Source organism: Notamacropus eugenii, chromosome 5 (genome assembly GCF_028372415.1).
Source record: "Notamacropus eugenii isolate mMacEug1 chromosome 5, mMacEug1.pri_v2, whole genome shotgun sequence".
NCBI classification, from domain to species: domain Eukaryota; kingdom Metazoa; phylum Chordata; class Mammalia; order Diprotodontia; family Macropodidae; genus Notamacropus; species Notamacropus eugenii.
Window position 1 is genome coordinate 51,240,541 of NC_092876.1, and position 18,786 is coordinate 51,259,326.

An 18,786-nucleotide genomic window follows, 5' to 3' on the forward strand; every position below is an offset into this window, starting at 1 on the left:
CGGCCGCTAATATGGCGGCGCTCATGTGGGTAGTGAGTCCCCTGTCACGTGACTCCGGTCTGAGGCCGGCGAGCCCCTCCCTCTCCCTGGTCGTGCCCACGTGATCCAGGCCGGACCAGTCACGTGAGACGCTCGCTCGCGCGCTCTTTGGGCGGGGCTGGGGGGAGGGGTCGCCGGGTTTCTGGAGGGGCAGAAGCAGAGGCGGCGGCCGAAGATGGCGGGGTGCAGGGGCGTCCTGTGCTGTTGCTGCCGCTGGTGCTGCTGCTGCGGAGAGCGCGAGAGCCGTACCCCGGAGGAGCTGGTACGGGGCCGGGCCGAGCCGGGCCGGGCCGGGCCGGGCCGGGCTGGGCTGGGCTGGGCCCAGGAGAGGAGGGGACGGGGCTGGGCCTGGGGCGTTGCTAGGGGGCCCGGCGGTTGCTAAGGGGCGGTGGCGGGAGGGGGCGTAGCCGAGGACGGAGCAGCCCCTCCCCATCCCCTCCCTCCTTCCCGGCGGCCTGCACCCCCAGCCCCTCGTCTCCCACCTCCTCGCCTTTATCCTTCTTTCCGTCCGAACTGACTGTGAATGAGACGACAGCGAGGCCAGTGACCTTGCGCAAATCACTTCCCCTCGCCGGGCCTCAGTTTCCCCATCTGTAGAACCAGGGTCCGGCCCGGGCGATCTCACCCCGCTTTTCCACTCCGCGTGTCACCCTCTGACCTGCCCCTGTCCCCGGGGAGCTCCCGGGCTCTCCGTCTCCCTGGGTCCGGAGCACCGCGCAGCCCTCGGTGTGCCACGGTCCAGCCGGGCAGAGGCCCTTGCCTTTCCGGGCCTGTTTCCCCGTCTGCCCAACAGGGACCCAGCACGTTGATCTTAACCCCCAACACCAAGGGCAGACTGCCACGGGAATGTACCAGTAACACACCATGTTCTGGGCCATGTTTTGCCTTTTCCCTTGTAGAATTCTTGGCCGCCCTTAAAATCTAAGATTTTATATGTTTATAAAGACACTTCCCCTAGAAGGGACCTCGGGGCTCCTACAGAACCGAGATCCCGGGGGGCGGCTTGCCCAAAGTCCCGAAGCCAGGGCTTCGTCCCCCAATCTAGCTTCCTCCACCCTCCACCCTCCAGCTGCTTCTCTGGAGCACTTCACGGTCCAGCCCTCCGGTGTAGCCTGGTTAATCATGCTTAAACTGTAAACCCCTTGTGGGCAGGGACCCTGTTTTACCAAACTTTGTTCCTCTTTCAAGTCCAAACCCAGCGCTCTGCCATTAATAAATATTCGGTTTATAATACTGCATTTATATTGTGATGGGAAGAAATAAATGTTAAAATTAGGTACCCCAATTCAGGGAGCATGAGTTCCTTCTTATCTCAGGTTGACTCAGTTTTAGCCTCATTGCCCCCTTGAAACCTGGCAGTATTTTTTATGTTACCCACGATAGGATGACTCTTGTGTTTTCTGTGCCTAGCATAACTTCCTGAGGATTCTGGATCCCTGCATTCCGTTTAATTGAAATAATGACACAAAAATGAAAGTGCCACTGCCTTGGAGGAATTTATATTCTGGGGAGAAGATCATGCACACAGATACATACAAAGTAATTAGAAATAAAGAAAATGTTTATCAGCCAAGTTACTTTTTTAAAAACTCTTGACCTGCATTGGTCAGTTTTCACGTTTGAATGGCTTATCTCCACCTAGTAATAGCCTAGTGGCTTTAGAGATAACAGATCTCCAAAGAACACCTATTTCTACTTTCATTTTGTTTCAAACTTTCTTTCTCTTCTGGATATGTTTTTATAGACTATCCTTGGAGAAACACAGGAGGAAGATGATGAGATCCTTCCCCGAAAGGACTATGAGGTGAGGTTCTAAAGTGGTTGTTGGTAACTAAAGCATTATGTGGGCTCCTCAGTTCTGATCAACACACAGTAAGTTGTGCTAGAAATACCTGAGAGTCAGTGAGACCTGGGTTCAGATCCTGGCTCTTGTTGCTAGTTATAGGACCTTGAGCATCACTGCTCTTACCTTTGATTTCTTAAACTGTGTAATTGGGAAACATATTCTTGTAGGACCCATCTTGCAGGGTGATTGTGAGGGAAGCAGTTGGCAAATGTTGAAGGGTCATATTAATGTGAGTTGTGCTGGTTATTGTTTATTGGCAAGGAGGGAAGAGTGTTGAGGTTCAGGGGTGCTGGGGACCCCAAAATACTAACATGCTGGGTCCTGCTCAAATGAATTCGACTCAAGCCTTCATAAAGTGAAAGAAAAACAAAGTTTATTAAAGATTCGCCATACTGGGTTGACTCTTAAGGAGCCTAAGTGTTTGTAATGCTTGTATTCACAAGTGGGCCAGATAGAATCTCAGCTAGACAGAGTCTGAGCTAGATTGAATCCAAGCGCCTTCATGGAGGCAAGATGGAACTTAAATACAGAAAAGACTGTAGGAGGGATCTGGGAGGGATCTGGTAGTCCAGGGTGATGGGAGGAGGGGGTTAGGGAGGGTCTTGAGGAGAAGTCCAAGGAGGACCTCAGTGGAACTGGGGTGACTGGTCAAGGTTTGGAAACAGCTGGAGGTAATCAGGAGATATCAGACAATGAAGAGTTTGGGTGGGAAGTGTGGGGCAATCCAGAGATAATGGACTCTGGAAAGCCAGGCTAGGCCAAGGGCAACAGATTTGAATATGAAAAACCAGATTAAGTGGGAAGATTAAGTGGAGTTCTAGGAGGTTCCCAGAGTCTGAAACCTATCTAGAGGGGCCTCTAGGTGACATTGAAGTGAGCTCTGGGAGTTGGGACAGTTACTGTGGGGAGTATGATGGAGAATTACTTGTGTTTGTCCTTCGTTGCCAAAGAAGACCATGCCATCAGAGAAATGATGACATGACTTGCACCTGACTTTGAGTGAGGGAGGGCTGTGCAGGTCACCAGCCTCACTTCTCCGGAGAATTACTTAGGCAGGAGTGGGAGGAGGTCCCTTGCTGGAGGAAGGGTGAAGCTGAGATTACTAGCCGACATTTATAACGCTTTCTGTATAGCTTAAACAGTCTACACCAGTCACACAGCGATTTTAACTAGGTAACCCTATTGGATAGCACTCAGAAATGTTTTTCAAAGTAGAAAATCTGTGACTTCACCCCCTGCCCCAGCCTACATTTGGACTCTCCCCTCTCTATGACCTCTACATTTACAACACCCAGAATAAAACCTGAAGTCACACAGAGATCAAGTGACTTGCCCAAGATGGCACCAGGAATGGCAGGACCGGATTCAAACCCAGTTTTCCTGAATCCAGAGCTAGGGCTCTTTCTCCGATACCATGTTGTGTTCCTGAGAACATGGCTTCTTAGGTACAGGTGGATGAAAGGGTCCTTTGTCCCACCCTTCTCCCCAGACTCTTCCCAAGTGTCCTCTCCACTCATCTAGGGTGGCCAAGTGAATCTCAGACTTCACTGACCCACAGATTGTAGAGAAGGGAATAATTGGGAAAGAGTGGAGAGGGACCCCTCTCCATACCACAGGCTACATTCAAGGAGAGGCAACTTACCAGAGACTTGCAACCTTCTCTTGATGAGGTCTAACTTCTGTTCCTGGTCTGAGTCTCCTCTGTCACACTGACCTCATCTCTTTTATCATCAGTCCCGGTCACAGCAGATAAAGGCACAAGTTGAGTCATCCTTAGTCTCAAAGCCTTAGCCTGATTGCAGTGAGACCCTTGCTCCTCACTTGTTCATACAGGGGTCATGTCTCGCAGGCAGTTTCATTATTGTTGGCAGGGGTCTTCGTTCTCACCTCATTGGTCTCTGTTCACTGTGTCCCATATAACAAACAGGAAATTTCATTGACTAAGGGAGAAAAAAAGGAGAATCCTGGAGATCTTTGCAGTCTTAGAAACATCTAATCACTCCCTGCTTTCTCACAAATCTGTTTCACTGTAGGAACTTCCCCTGAGATGAAACATCATTACAGAAACACCCATTTTATCAGAATGTATTTGAAAATTGTATCTTGAAGTACAAAAGAAATTTATGTTGACTTATGCAATAATAAATCCCAACTGATTTTTGTCTGTTTCTTCTCTCTGGATCCTTGGCTTCTCTTCAGAATTTCCCCCTGCCTCACAGTGTCTGGACATACGACAGCAGGTCACCATTCTGCTTTTGCTCCTATATCCACTTCCTGGTTTGTTATTATGTTGCCCTCAGTGTCATAATGAAAGACACTGCCCTGGAAGCTGGCATTCTGAGTTAGAATATTTATGTGAGATTTACCAGTGGGACACAGCTTTGCCTTTGATCTCTGCAGCAGCTTTGCTCACCTCTTGTCACCTGCGATCTCATCCCAGCTCTGGCAGCTCAGGAAATGCAGGCTTACCTGCACCTCTCTCTTCCCAGTGTGCCTGAGCATGCATCGTCCCATTCGTAGCATGGGCATTTGCACATAACTGTTTACTTATTTATGTGGGCCCTGTGTGTCCATGTGTGTATTTTTGTAACTTTCATTGTTTTATGTCTTACCCCTTAAGTTTCTAGATTTCTAGTGAACCCAGTTTCATTCAGCTACCTGAGGTGTCTTTTTGTATTCTCCCATTAAGAGTCAAGCAGAATTTCTTATTGTTGTTTTTTTTGCTTTTATTGAAAACATTTCTGAAATGCATAGTCCCTATTTCTGGCTTAGGAAGTAGAACATGCCAAATATTATTAAATCTTTCTTTGACAATTGCAGAGCCTCAGAGCTATTATTCTCAGCATTGTTTCTCATGTACAGTATTTTAGAGAGTGTTGGACTGAATCAGGCCTCCTCCTAGAAAGTGCCCTCAAAGTTTTATTTTTGTTTATTTAATCTCTGAGTTTACTGCCTTCTCTAGGAGGCCTTTCCAGCCTCCCACCACCTCAGCATTTACAAGGTGTCTATGTAGTGCCTTGTGGATAGGAATTTGCGTGTTGTCTCCCCCAGTAGGCAATGAACTCCTTTCGGGCTCATCACATTTTTTTCTTTCTTTGTATCCCCAACACTTACTAGCATAGTACCACACACACGATAGTTGTTGTTCAGTCGTGTCTAGCTCTTCCTGACCCCATAGACCATAGCGCTCTGGGGTTGCTCATGGAGTTTTCTTGGCAAGGATGCTGGAGTGGTTTGCCATTTCCTTCTCCAGTGGTTTAAGGCAAACAGGTTCCTTGATTTGCCCAGGGTCACCCAACTAGTAAGAGTCTGAGGCCAGATTGGACTCCAGCCACCCAGCTGCTTCTGTACACACAGTAATCACCCAATAAATACTAGCTGACTGACTGGCTTGTCATCTTACTATTTACAATTTTTCCCCTAAAACCTGACAGAAGAAAATTGGTTAAATGAGAGTACAGATTAAATTTTTTTTTTTATTTGGAAGGGGGAGGGCAAGGCAATTAGGGTTAAGTGACTTAAAGTCACACAGCTAGTAACTGTCAAGTGTCTAAGGCTGGATTTGAACTCAGGTCCTCCTAACTCCAGGGCTGGTGCTTTATTCACTGTACCACCTAGCTGCCCCATTTTTTTTTTTTAACATTATTGATGTCTTCTGGTTTTATGTCATCATCATTTACAAATAAATAAATCTCTTCCTCTTCTTTTACCAAGTGAGCAGTCTCCTTTAGAACCTTGAAAAGGAAAGGAGGAAGACCAATTCAGCAAAACTAGCCAGTACTTTAACTGAATGACAGTATTTGCTGTATTAAATGGCCCCAGTCCCCCATTCCCACAAAGAAGAGAACAACATTTTAAGATTTTGAAAAAATGTGAAAAGGACAGTTTAAAATTTTCTTCTGAATTGTGCAGTGTTAGCCCAAACCTTTCTAGGCATTGTGACTTCTTCCTGTCATGTTTAAACCTGGCTGTAATATTTTCCTTGTGTCATTCTTTCAGAGTTTGGACTATGATCGTTGTATCAATGATCCCTATCTGGAAGTGCTGGAAAGCATGGATAATAAGGTAGGGTGGGATTCCTTGACTTGTCAAGGATTTGAAGGCCTTCACTTACTTTTTCTTCCTGTTGTAAATATTCTCCTTTGTTACGTTCCCCTTAACCCATCTTGAGGTATTTCAAGTCTTCTACCAGGTCTTCATCTTGCTAACTGGGGCCTCTTCTCACGCTGGTACGTACGGGTCCACAGCCTTAGAAAGGGATCCTACCACATCCATTGTCTTTTCTTGCCATCCTCGCTGTCCATTTGGAAATTCATCTGAAAATCACTGGTGCTTGGATATTTATTTCTCTCATCTTTTTGTCAGTATAATTATGTTGTTGTTTTATTAATGAGGCATTTTTTTTCTCTATGCAGAAAGGTCGAAGGTATGAGGTGGTGAAGTGGATGATGGTGTTTGCTATTGGAGTCTCCACTGGCCTGGTAAGAAAATTGGACATGGGAGCAAGATTAAGGTGGGGAGTTAGCCCTGAACCAGTGAGCTAAGGAACAACCTGTCCCCAGGTGTGGTTTCTTGTAGTCCTTGTGCTTTCTGAAAGGGATGGAATTAATCTGTGTAAAGTGTTGTATAACTCAGAGACCTGCCCTGCACTCCCTGGGCCTCCCAAATGCTTGTTGGTTGGAGGACAATGACATTATGAGGCCAATTTGAGGATCTAGCATGTTCTCATTCTCACCTTCTTACAGTGGAATTATGGATGCTTGGCTCTAATTATTTTTTCATTTTGGCCAAGATGATTCTGTGAATGGAGTCTTCCCTTTAATTAGAGGATTATTGACAAAATCATCATTCACCAATTTTTGAGTGCTGACTATATGCAGCAGTTTCCTGGTGTTGCTTGATGATGCAGAAATAAAGATCTGGTTCTTACTTTCAAAGAGTTTATGGTCTATAAGGAAAGTCAGATATGAACACATGGAACTAGAAGCAGATAGGTACAGTGCTGGAAGGAGAAGCGCAAACAAAAGCTCATGGAGTAGATGACCAGGGAGCAGAGAAGAAAACTTGGAATTCTATGCCCCTGCTCATATGCTGCTTGTTCACTGCCCAGATGGTAGAGGATTATGGTTAAGGAAGCTCCCAAGGGTATCCCATGCTGAGAAACCGTGGTGAACTAGTAGGAATACCTGCAATTGTAACTGACGGTTTGTCATCATTAACCCTCAAGAGTATTGTCACACACACACACACACACACACACACACACACACACACACACAGCAGATGTGGTAACAAGGCCCAGAGACACCAAGTGACTTACCCAAGATCATGTGGGTAATAAGCAGCAGGTAGGATTTGAACTCAGTCCTCTCACTCCAGATGGAGGACTTTATCCATTTGACCATGATCATAAGAGGAAGAAGATGACTGAGCGCTTCCCTTGTCATTGACAGGTGGGCCTCTTTGTGGATTTCTTTGTGCGGCTCTTCTCCCAGCTCAAGTTCAGAGTTGTGCAGACTTGTATCCTTTTCATGGCTCCTGATTTTATTGGACTTGCTTTCCTAATGCTGCTTACAAACCTATGGCTTTTAGATGTGTGCCCCAAGTCAGCCTCTGCAGGCGCCCCAGGATGAGAGGAAGGTCAGGAAGAGCAAAGCAAGGCTCGCTGATTGAAAACTTTGAAAGGAGTTCCAGATTCTCTCTCTTCCTCCTGTCTCTGTCCTTGAGAAGGCAAGCAATATGCTGTCAGCTATACATACAAAGTCATACAAAACATATTTCCAAATTAGCAACACATGCACACACACACAGACACACAAAACCAAACAAGAAAAATAAGTGAAAAAAGTCTGCTTCCATCTACACTCCAAGTCCATCAGTTCTTTCTCTGGAGGGAAGGAGTTTCTTTAAGAATAGCTGAGCTGTCCTGTGACAGATCCACAGAATAGCTTGGCTTCCCAGCTGCTGCATCTTTGTGGTGATGGATGATCCACGATGACTTTATTCAGCTTTATTCCTAAGGTAGTTCATCATCTGAGGCTCAAAGATCTATGTTTCAGTCCTGGTGCAGGTGACAGATTCTCTCCCTGAATCTTTTCTTTCCTTTCTGTGACTGTCAGACCTTTCTGAATTGTTCCTTTGTCTGCTACTTTGGTCTTGGGGCTCTCACCTCCTTAGAGTGCTTTCCCAGCCCCTTTTAATAAATAAAATCTCTCCAGTTGCCTTTTGTTCAGTAGAACAGTTGGATTGCAGTATCATCTTTGTAAATGAGCATCAGCCAGGTTTGGTGTGAGTTCTGGTTTCCTATATCGTGATGAAGAGCAAGGTGTTGATTTGTGTTGGCTTAGTCTTAGTGTACTTATCCATCCCTGAAATGCATAGTCAGGGCCTGACCTGGGTTGGAAAGCCACCTATAAAGAGCTGAGGGGATTCCTCGTTTAACACATTAACTCTGCTGAGCATCAGAAGCCACCACCATGGGAGGGGTGGGGGGAGCTGAATGGGGAGCTTCAGGCCAGTGGCAGCTGTGCAGGCTTTGGCTCCCAGAGGGGCATCAGATCTTCCTTAACACAGACCCAAAGCGGTAGAGGAGTGCAGCGAGAAAGGGTGCCTCGCCCTCTCCCTTCTCGAGCTTCTGGGCTTCAACTTGACCTTTGTCTTCTTGGCCAGTCTGCTTGTCCTGATCGAGGTAAGAAGCCTTGGTGCTTGTGGGAGCTTTCATGTTTATTAAGTGCCTACTGTGTGCCAGGCACTGTGCTAAGCTATGGGAATACAAATAAGAGAAAGAGAAGCAGTTCCTGGCCTCAGGGAGCTCCCAGTCTGATGGGAGAGAATTGGAAAGGGGGCCGGGGGAGAACACCAGGGTTATCTGGGGAGGGAATGGAGGGAATGTCCCCACCAGCCTGACGCATTGCTGTGGAGGTGAGTGAGCCTTTGCTTTAAAGGCTGACAGCATTTTGTTGCTGAAGGTCAGTGAAGCATTTATTAAGCATTTGTTGTATCCCAGGTACTGGGCTCAGTGCTGGGATTCCAAAGACAAGCTGAAAGAAGGTCCCTACCCTCCAGGAGCTTGCTTCTTAGGGGAGAAGGCACCACAGGGAAGGAAGCTGACAAGTTGGAAGGGGATGGGAGGAGAGCAGTAGAGAAAGTCTGGAGAGAAATGAAGACATGAGTGTCCTGGGCGGGTTTTGCTGATGATGCTGAGAGGAACCATCCCATCAGAGGAAGGGATTGCAGAAGCCAAGTATATTTGCAGGGTGAGAAATCCAGGGAGAGCATGAACCTCCAGGGTGAGGAGCCTCCTGTGGCAAGGGAGAAAAGGTCCAGAGAGTCAGGAGTGGAGCATGGAGAGGGAGGAGGGTTTGGTCTAATGACCTAGAAATCATTTCTCCTTTGCAAGCTTCCCGGATCACCTTGCTATGGTGAGATCATAGAGGGAAAGCACTTTGCTAACCTGAAATCTCTGCACAAATGTGACCTGCTATTACTAGGTCATCATCATATTCCTTAGCTTGACGGGAAGTAGAATTGAAGTGTATAATGTGTGCTCATGTTATCTTGTCAGCCAGTGGCAGCTGGTTCTGGGATTCCAGAGATCAAATGCTACCTGAATGGTGTGAAAGTGCCGGGTATCGTCCGTCTCCGAACCCTGGTGTGCAAGGTTTTGGGAGTGCTTTTCAGTGTGGCTGGAGGTGAGAAGGATTTTCTTGTTGTTTTTGTATTATCCTTGAGGTGTCAGAGAGAAGAACAAGATGGCCATCATTAAACACATATATTAGACTTAGATCAAGATAGTTTCACTGGTGCAACTCCATGAATTTCAGTATGATTCATCCTGATGGCATTATGCTATTGTAGGCAAACCAGAGTGAGAATCCTCGGGTGTTCCAACACTATTTTAAGTAGCTGGCTGTCCTCCGGTTTAACAGAGCTCATTTTCAGGGCAGCTTCAGGCATTTGTGGCTTAACAGAGATTTCCTCCACAACCTCACAATGTGGCTCTAAGTAGCACTTTTTGTGAGTCATTTCACAGTTCCCTCTATAATGGTCACTGTTAACTGTTTGTCATGGCACTACTTTTTGCACTCTTAATAATTTTCCCATTTTTTCAAACTTATTCTTAGGGCTTTTTGTAGGGAAGGAAGGTCCCATGATCCACAGTGGTGCAGTTGTGGGTGCTGGACTCCCCCAAGTAAGTAATGATTTTCCCAAGAGCCTTTTATCATAATTTGTGAGGGAGTCTTATGAAATCAAGCTAGAAGGACCCAACTGTAATCCAACTGAACAGTCATTTATTAAGGGCATATTAAGATTAGGCACTAACCTAGAAACCATCCCTAGCCTTGGGAAGGAGCTTACATTCTCCTGGGGGGATACAGCTTATGAAGAGAAAAATATCTGGGGACAATTCAAAGGGAGAGAGAGCAAGGAAAAGGGGGAAAGAGGGAAAGGAGAGAAGAGGAAGAGAGGGGAGAAGGGAGGGAGAGAAGGAAGGAAAGAAGGAGAGCTAGAAAACACTAAAAACCATGGCATCAGGAAAGGAAGGTGGCAAAGGAGGTGGAAAAGCTAGGAAGGAGGCTGGGAATTCTAGGATGTTGTAGGCCTGGGGTTAAGGGAAAATCCCTGCAAGAGTGTGGAGTCAGGAAATGGAATGCTGAGCTTGATGACTCCCCACTTTGGTGTAATGGGGAATAACTTGAATCACGCCTGGTGAAGAAGGCCAGGACCAGTATATGAAAGGTGTTAAATGCTGATGTGTGGAGTCTTTATTTTATTCTAGAGTTAAGGAAACCCCTGAAGGTTTTGAACGGGGAAGTGACATGACCAGCTTTGTTCTTCAGGGAGATTGTTTTGGCAGCCATTTGAAGAATGGATTAGAGAGGGGAGAGGCTGGATACTGCCAGTCCAATCAGGAGGCTACTGCAGTTAACTGAGTGAGTGGTGGTGGGCATCCAAAAGATGGTGGTGGATAGAAGAGTCAGAGGAGATGGGTGTTATAGATGAAGGATCAGCCAGATGTGGAAAGCGATTGGACATGGGTGAGGGATAGGAAAGGAGAGTCCAGCATGACTGGTAAGTTTGCATGATCAACTGCCTTAGGACAGCCATTTGGAGCTGTCCAACAGGCATTGGGGATGGAGGGGTGGAGCTCAGAAGAGGGATAGATCTTGATCTACAGATCTGGAGGCCATCTCCACTGGGGTAATTCAGTAGGGGGAACTAATGAAATTACTGAGACAAAACTTGTGGAGAGAGAAAAGAAGATCGATAGGCATCCTTGGTGGACACCTTTGGCTAGCAGACATAATGTGGGTGATGATCCTTTGAGAAAGTAGCATCTCCAAAACTCACAGAGGGAAGAGTCTGGGATATAGGGATAGTTATTAGTGTCAGGTGCTGCAGAGAAGTTAATAAGAGTGAGGGCTAAGAAAAGACCCTCAGATATAGTCATAAGAAAGATCAGTATCAGTTGAGTGATAAGGTTGAAAGGCAGCCAGAGAGGGTGGAGAAGTGAGTGAGATGAAGAAATGAAACTGGTGAATGTAGAGGGCTTTCTTCTAAGAGTTTGTGAAAGGGGGAAGACAATGGACAATAGGGTAAACCTGGGCATGTTTGTAGGCATCCTGGAAGGTCACCAGCAGATAGCCAGAGACTGAAGATTAGGAAAAGAGCAGGGCAGAATAGAAGGGGCAAAGTCCCAGAAGATAGGAGAAAAGGACACAAGTAGCAGGGCCATCCTCGATGAGGAGGGCTACCCGTTTGTCAGAGACAGAACAGAAGAGAATCCAGGAGGTCATGTCAGGGACTGCAGATGTGTACATTCACATTGTACTTCCCAGAAAAAGGAGAGAAATTTGTCATCCCTGATTGGTTTGGAAAATTCTGTGCAAACTTTCCCGCAGAATTTGAATTTCCCAGCATCAACTTGGACTGAGTAAGGTGGGTTTCTTGTTCCAGAACATTAAGTGAGATTGAAAGACGCTGAAATCACAAGCTTTACTCTCCCTCAGAACAGTGGGTCACTTGGACCAAGAAGTCTTGATAAGTTCCAAAACCTGAGAGCACATGGCATATGATGCCCAGAGTCCTCTTAGGTGAGAGCAACTCAGCATTCCCTTGAGTCAGGGCTAGGCGCCTTGTGGGGGTGTGATTTTAGTTTCATCTTTGTTTCATGGAACCTTATGATGTTAAACTCAGTGCCGCAGCTAGGATTGCACAGCAGATGGGAATTATTGATTTAGGGGGTTTTCAGGGTAAGGAAATTATCTTGCAATTAGCCTGGTTTGAGAAACCTCCAATTGTTTTGAGCCATAATTTCTAGACTTGATTCAGGTATCGATGGGAGGTGGGCACTGATTCTCAGATGACAGTGTGAGTAAAGGACTTCCTTTCATTCTTTGATAAACTGCCATCTCAGCTGCTCAGGAAAGAGCCACCATCAGTCAGAACCATCCTATTAATGAGCTAACAGGGAACAAAGAGACTGCGTTCCAAGATCAGAGGACAGCATAACACTCTGATGAACAGAATGAAAAATGTGGCCTTCTGGCAGCCAGATCCCCTAAGAGGAGCTGCTTCAGTCTTGGGGCAGCTGTTTTGAATTCTTCCCCACAGCATAGTGGAGTTGATTGTTTGATGGGCCCAGCTATTAATCTCCTAAGCCCCTGACCACAAAGAAATTAATCTACTCACCAGCCATGAATTGAGCCACTAGAAAAGGGGAATACAAAAATGAGCTGATACCTCCCTCAACCCCGGGGCAGATGGCCCCAGAAGTCAGGGTGCCACCTCTCATGCCTCCTAAAGCAAATGCTATGTTTTCACCAGGTCGCTTACAATTTATTCTTACTACATCCAGTGTAGTTGTACACAGGAAAAGAGATGGAGTGCGTGGGTGATTCCTGGGGCATTTGGGTGTAGCGTATATTTTCAGGCCCCTGAATCCCCCACTCTGAATTTTTTTTCTCCTGTTTTCAGTTCCAGAGCATATCTTTGCGGAAAATCCAGTTTAACTTCCCATATTTTCGAAGTGACAGGTATGAGGGGAATGGAAATTAGCTTCTAAATAGCTCTTTTGGAGATAGGAAACAGAATGCTTAAATGAATGACATAATGTCAGGCTAAAAACCATGAGGGGCAGTAGAGGGAGAAATGATTCAGAATTTAAGATAGACTGTGGGGGGAGGTCAAATTCAAATAGAAATGGGGGCCCCCAGACTGCACAGTAGGATCCCTGCCGACCACATGATTTGTGTCTTATTTTTTATTGTCTGTTTATTTTGTTTTATTGCATATTTTGTATATGTTTTAAGTATCTATTTTGTTAAATATTTCCACCTTATATTTTAATTGGGTTCCTGGTGTGGGCCTCACATACCTCTGCTGTAGATAATTCACGTGCACACACAGAGTCTTTATGATGGTCCAGAGATGTGTTCTTTGTTCTCTCCATGCTTAGCATTCGTTCATTCAGCTCATTCTCTGGAAGTAGCCAGGGCTTTGACATTTGCATTAGTGGAGATTGATGCAGAGGTTTTTGGAAAGGCAGATGCAGTGAGAAAGTGGTTGGGCTTTTGATGACAGAACATCTTTAATCTGTCCCTTGAGGTGTCAGTTGATGAGAAATGATTTGAACATTTAGGTTCATAGAAGGATTTTGCTCTGCTAGAGAGCTCTTCTATAAGCAGGGAGTTTTCAGGTATGTAAAAAACCTCCTATGTGCCAGGAACCTTTGGGTAGTATTGCATGCAAAATCCCTAACTGCCTACTCAAATGTGAGATAAAATCACCTTTATGTTAGCACAAGGGAACAGGTCATAACGCTGGCTTTGATATGCTGAGTGATCTCAAGACACATTTTTTCCTTTCCTCTCCCACTTAGAGACAAGCGAGATTTTGTGTCAGCAGGTGCAGCTGCAGGTGTTGCCGCAGCTTTTGGGGCCCCCATTGGGGGCACTCTCTTCAGCTTGGAAGAGGGGTCATCCTTCTGGAACCAGGGACTCACTTGGAAAGTGGTAAAAAGTGATTTTGAAATGTGGGATACCATGTGAACTGACTGCAAAGCTGGAGGCTTCCCAGCTAAGAGTATACTTACTAGATCTCCTGGGTTTGACTTTAAAACAGGAATGCAGTTATTGCAGAGAATCAGATTTCTCACTCTTTGTTCTGCACTTGACCACTGGAGCTCCAGGGAGACTAGAGGAGACAAACAGGAGGGAACTGGGGACAAGTTTCTGCCCTTGGCATCAGCTTGAAAAAATGTTGTTTCGAAGCACTTTACAAAAATCCCTTCTCTCATTTTGTGCTCCCAACAACTCTGTGAGTTAGATAGGGACTAGACCCCCATAGAGGCTGCTACTGCCTCACCGTCAAGTTTGTCTCCTGGTCGGGACCACAGACTCTCAGGCCAGAGGGGACTTCAGGTGCCCTGTGGGTCTGAGGAGGAATCCCCTCTGTTGGGTATCCAGCAAACAGTCATCTCTGCACAGCTAGAACCCAAGGCTTTTTCCATTAACATGCCTCTATTCCTAGCCTCTAATTTTGGGGTTCTCATACCTAACCCAGCTGTGCTGAATGTAGTATATACCACTAATTCCATTTCTTCTTCCTCACCTGACTTCTGGGAGGAAATGTCACACAGAAGACAAGCTCACCACTTCTCAGTTCTCATTCCTTCTCTCTTCAGCTCTTTTGTTCCATGTTTGCCACGTTCACCCTGAACTTCTTTCGCTCTGGAATCCAGTTTGGAAGTTGGGGTTCCTTCCAGCTCCCGGGGTTGCTGAATTTTGGGGAGTTTAAGGTTAGTGCCGTCCCAGCCACCAACCTTTCGGACTTATTCCCTGAAAATCAGTCTGGAATGTGCTGAAGAGCAACAGTCAGAAAGACTGTCACAGAGCCCTGGCCCTGCCCGTTGGACCAGAGGGTCTGAGACCTGTGTCTTCCTAGCCAGTCAGCATCATTTATTAAGTATTTGTATCTGCTAAACACAGGCTCCAAAGAAGGGCAAAAGTGGGCCCCACCCTCAGGGAATTTCTGTTCTAATGGGGGTGACAACTTGTAAAGAAATCATTACATACAAGATTCTTACCTGTTAAATGGAAAGCAGTCTTACAGGGGAAGGCTTTCCCACCTGGGGAACCAGGAAAGGCCTAGGAAAGGGATTTGAGCAGAGTCTGAAGGCAGCCAGGAATTCTGGAAAGTGGAGATGAGGAAAGCAAGCAGTAGTCCAGGCTGGGATAGGGGGTACATCAGGTACAAAGTCAAGGAGAGGAAAGAGAAAAGGGGCAGCGAGTAGGTCACTATTACTAGGTCGTAGAGTATATGGAAGGCAGTGAGTGCCAGAAGACTGGGCAGTGGGAAGGAGCCAGCTGGCAAAGAGCTTTATGTGCTAAACAGAGGACTCTGTAACTGGTACTGGAGGTAATCAGGAGCCACAAGAGTTGATTGAGCCAGGGGTAATGTGGTCAGACCTATGCTTTAGGAAAATCCTTTTGTCAGCTGAATAGAGGGCAGATTGGAGGGAAGAGACACTGGTGGCAAGGGGATGAAGTAGAGGAGTGTTGGCATAGTTCAGGTGAGAGGTGAGGAGGACCTGAACTAGGTAGGTGGCTGTGAGGAGGGGACATACACCAGAGACTTTGTGAGGGCAAAAAAGACAAGACTTAGTAACTGAATGAGTGTGGGGGGTGAATTAGACTGAGATTGTAAACCCGGGTGACAGGCATTAGTAAGGGAATTCAGAGGATCAGAGAGTTTGGGAAAAAGGTAACGAGTTTTGTTTTGTACATGTTGAGTTTGAGATGCCCTACAGGACATCCACTTGGTACTTGGTCCTGTGGGGACTAGAGCTTAAGGGAGAGACTCAGGCCAGATATCAGAATTTGGGAATCATCTCCCTAGAAATCATAATTGAACCCATAGGAGCTGATGAGATCACCAAGTAAGATAATAGAGAGCCCAGGACAGAACTGAGAGGAACATCCACAGTTAGTGGGAGTAATGTTGATGAAGGCTCAGCAAAGGAAAGTGCGAAGGAAGGGTCAGACAGGGAGGAGGAGAGCCAGGAGAATGCAGTGTCATGAAAGCAGAGAGAGGAAGGGGTATGTAAGGGGAAAAGGCAATGAACAGAGGCAGACAGGGCAGAGATTCAAGAAGGAGGAGGACTGGGTAAAGGCCATTACATGGGACAGTTGTTTGTTAACTTGGGAGAGGGTAGTTTCAGTTGAATGATGAGATCAGAAGCCATATTTCAGAGGATTTAGAAGCAAATGGAGGCACCTGGTCTAGAGGGTGCATAGGAGGGTTGGCCTTGGCAAACAAGGACCAGCTCTTCTTCAGGGGCTAGAGTGAAGGAGGATGGAGTAGGGGAAGGTAGCCAAGTTGTGTGAGGTGGAAGGAAAGAACTCTTGGTGAATGACCTAGTTCTTTGGTGACATACAGCTTTCAAGTCCTTGGCTTAAAGGGTTGGGAAGGGACTGGATTGTGGAAGGCTTGAGGAAGGAGGAGAAAGTTTTAGAACAGTTAGAGGGTAGAAAGATATCAATCAGGGAGAAGCAGACGGTTTGCCTTGCTACAGTAAGGGCTGATTTGAAATTAATAGAAATTTATAGTGGACCTAATCAGCATAGTTTTCATGACTTCCCATGGCTCCATTCAACAACACCTTTGAATAGGTGCAAAGGAGGCTGATGGTAGGAGGAATCCAGGGTTGGGGGTTGGCACAGCGCCATCAGCAATAAGACAAAGTAGTAAGAGATTCAAGAATGGACAGAGGTGTAGAGTTTTAACTGTTTCACCAACAGATTGAAATTGAGAAGGAAGAGATTGTAGGCTGAGAAAGAACAGATGGATGGAGGGATTTGAGATCACAGATAACTAGGATCAGCCAAGTTAGGAGTTGTAAGGGAGCAGGAAAGGTAGACTCCTAAAGGACTGTGATCAAAGAAAAGAAAGGTGGAGCTCAAGAACATGGAAATGGGATGCTGGTGGTGATGGTGACCTCCAGGTTATCTCTATTTAGATGAAGTCCAGTTCAGAACTGAGTAGACTGAGGAAATGGGAAGTTTTGGTCCTTGAGGGGATATCAGTATGTATGTTGTTTCCCTTGGTATGAAGCCAAGAATTGAGAGAGTCTAAGTTAGGCACTAAATTAATTGGGGACAAAAAAAGAAAAGAGAGAGAGACTGTCCTGAGTATCTGTAGGTAATGGTCACCAGTATCTGTATTGGGGGATAATTTTTGATTGAACAAACTTCAAAGGAGGAGATGTTACTCAGGGATTGTTAGTGGTAAAGTGTGGAAGTAGCATTGGGGAGCAAGCTGTATTCCCCCTCCCCCAGGCAGGCGATATGCCAAGCACTGTGCTAAGTGCTGGGGATACAGAGAAAGGAGAAAGGTGGTCCCTCCCCTCAAGGAGCTCCCAGCCTAGTGGGGGACACAGCACACAAACAACTGTACAACAATCTCCATACAAGACAAATTGTAAATAATCCCTAGAGAGGAGGCATTAGAATGAAGGAGGATAGGAAAGACTCCCTGTAGAAGTGAGAGCCAAAGGAAGGCAGGGAAGCCAGGAGGAGGAGGAGAGCCTTCCAGGCTTGGGGGACAGCCAAGGAAGACACTGAGTCTGGCAACAGAGGGTCTGGTGCAAGGAATAGCAGGGAGCTCGGTAGCCTGGGATCCCAGAGTAGGGGCATGCTGGGAAGGGTAGGTAGGGGTTTGTTTTGTCCTGGAGGTGACAAGGAGCCACTGCAGATGATTTGAGTTGGAAGGGGTGGGATGAGGGGTGACGTGGTCAGAACTGCTCTTGGCTAAACTGGAACGGAGAGAGATTTGTGACGAGCAGACCACCCAGCAGACTGCAAAGAGGCCAGGTGTGAGGTGATGGGGGCAATGTCAGAAGAGAGATGAGGCCCCATGGGAAAGATGTTACAAAGGTCAAATGGACAACAGATTGGATATAGGGGATGAGAGAGAGTGAGGAGCCAGGTTATGAGCCCGAGAGACTGGGAGGATGGTGGTGCCCTCCACAGTAGAAGATGTTCAGTTTTGGACATGTTGAGCTTATGCTATCTGTGGGATATCCACTTCAAGATGTCCAGTAGGCAATTGAAGATGGGAGATAGGAGATTGGAGGTCAGTGGAGAGATGAGGGCCAGATAAATAGATTCTCTATGGCATGGAGATGGACATTAAATCTGGGGGAGCTGATGAGAGGACCAAGTGAAGTAGGATAGAAGGAGAAGAAGAGGTGGCCCAGGCCAGAGCCCTGAGTGACACTCATGAGTAGCGGACATGGTCTAGATGAAGATCCAGCAAAGGAGACTGAGAGTGGTCCAGGAGAGAGGGGCATTCTAAGAACCCAGACAGAACAGAGCATCAAGGAGAAAAGCGTGATCACAATGTTAGAGGATGCAGAGAGGGCAGGCAAGAAGGAAGAGGACAGAGAAAAGGAGATTTGGCCATTTAAGAGGTCAATGGTAACTAGGAAGAGAGTTAAGAAAACAGAGAGGGAGGAGAGGAAGAGACTGCCTTCTCTAGGAGTATAGCTACAAAAGGAGGAAGAATGAAAGCCAGTGAGGATGCTTGGACCAGCTGAGGATTTTCAAAGATGGGGAAGACACGGATATGTTTGTAGGGAAGCAGCCAGGGAGAGCCTGAAGAGAAGTGAGAGATGGGATGGTATGCCACCCCTTGTCTATCTAGAGGATTTTGCCTTGGCAAGAAGGGCCACCTCATTACAGGAGACAGGTATTGGTGGGGTAGGGTTGAGGTGGATGAGAAGGGAGCAGCCAGTGGGACTGAGAACAAAGGGTTGTCTTGGTAGCTGGCGGCGGGGGGCGGGGTTGGTATCCCTGGTATGGGGAGAGAGTAATAGGATGGGAGTACAATAACCATTGAGG

The 18,786-nt window shown here is 46.6% G+C and overlaps 1 protein-coding gene across 4 annotated transcripts in view; it reads left to right on the forward strand.

Moving 5' to 3' along the window:
* Positions 1–68: 68 nt before the first annotated feature.
* The window catches only part of CLCN6 (chloride voltage-gated channel 6), a 35,921-nt gene continuing 17,203 nt past the window's right edge, over positions 69–18,786 (forward strand). For 3 of the 4 annotated variants that reach the window (XM_072608880.1, XM_072608878.1, XM_072608876.1), the window contains exons 1-11: positions 69–301; positions 1,784–1,843; positions 5,885–5,950; positions 6,301–6,366; positions 7,339–7,405; positions 8,467–8,573; positions 9,450–9,576; positions 10,009–10,076; positions 12,863–12,921; positions 13,767–13,899; positions 14,571–14,684. In XM_072608880.1, the coding sequence (XP_072464981.1) occupies positions 215–301; positions 1,784–1,843; positions 5,885–5,950; positions 6,301–6,366; positions 7,339–7,405; positions 8,467–8,573; positions 9,450–9,576; positions 10,009–10,076; positions 12,863–12,921; positions 13,767–13,899; positions 14,571–14,684 (954 nt within the window). In that variant the 5' untranslated portion in view covers positions 69–214. Of the gene's footprint in view, positions 302–1,449; positions 1,579–1,783; positions 1,844–5,884; positions 5,951–6,300; positions 6,367–7,338; positions 7,406–8,466; positions 8,574–9,449; positions 9,577–10,008; positions 10,077–12,862; positions 12,922–13,766; positions 13,900–14,570; positions 14,685–18,786 lie in introns of all 4 variants that reach the window. The other variant, XM_072608877.1, reaches the window with a different exon arrangement.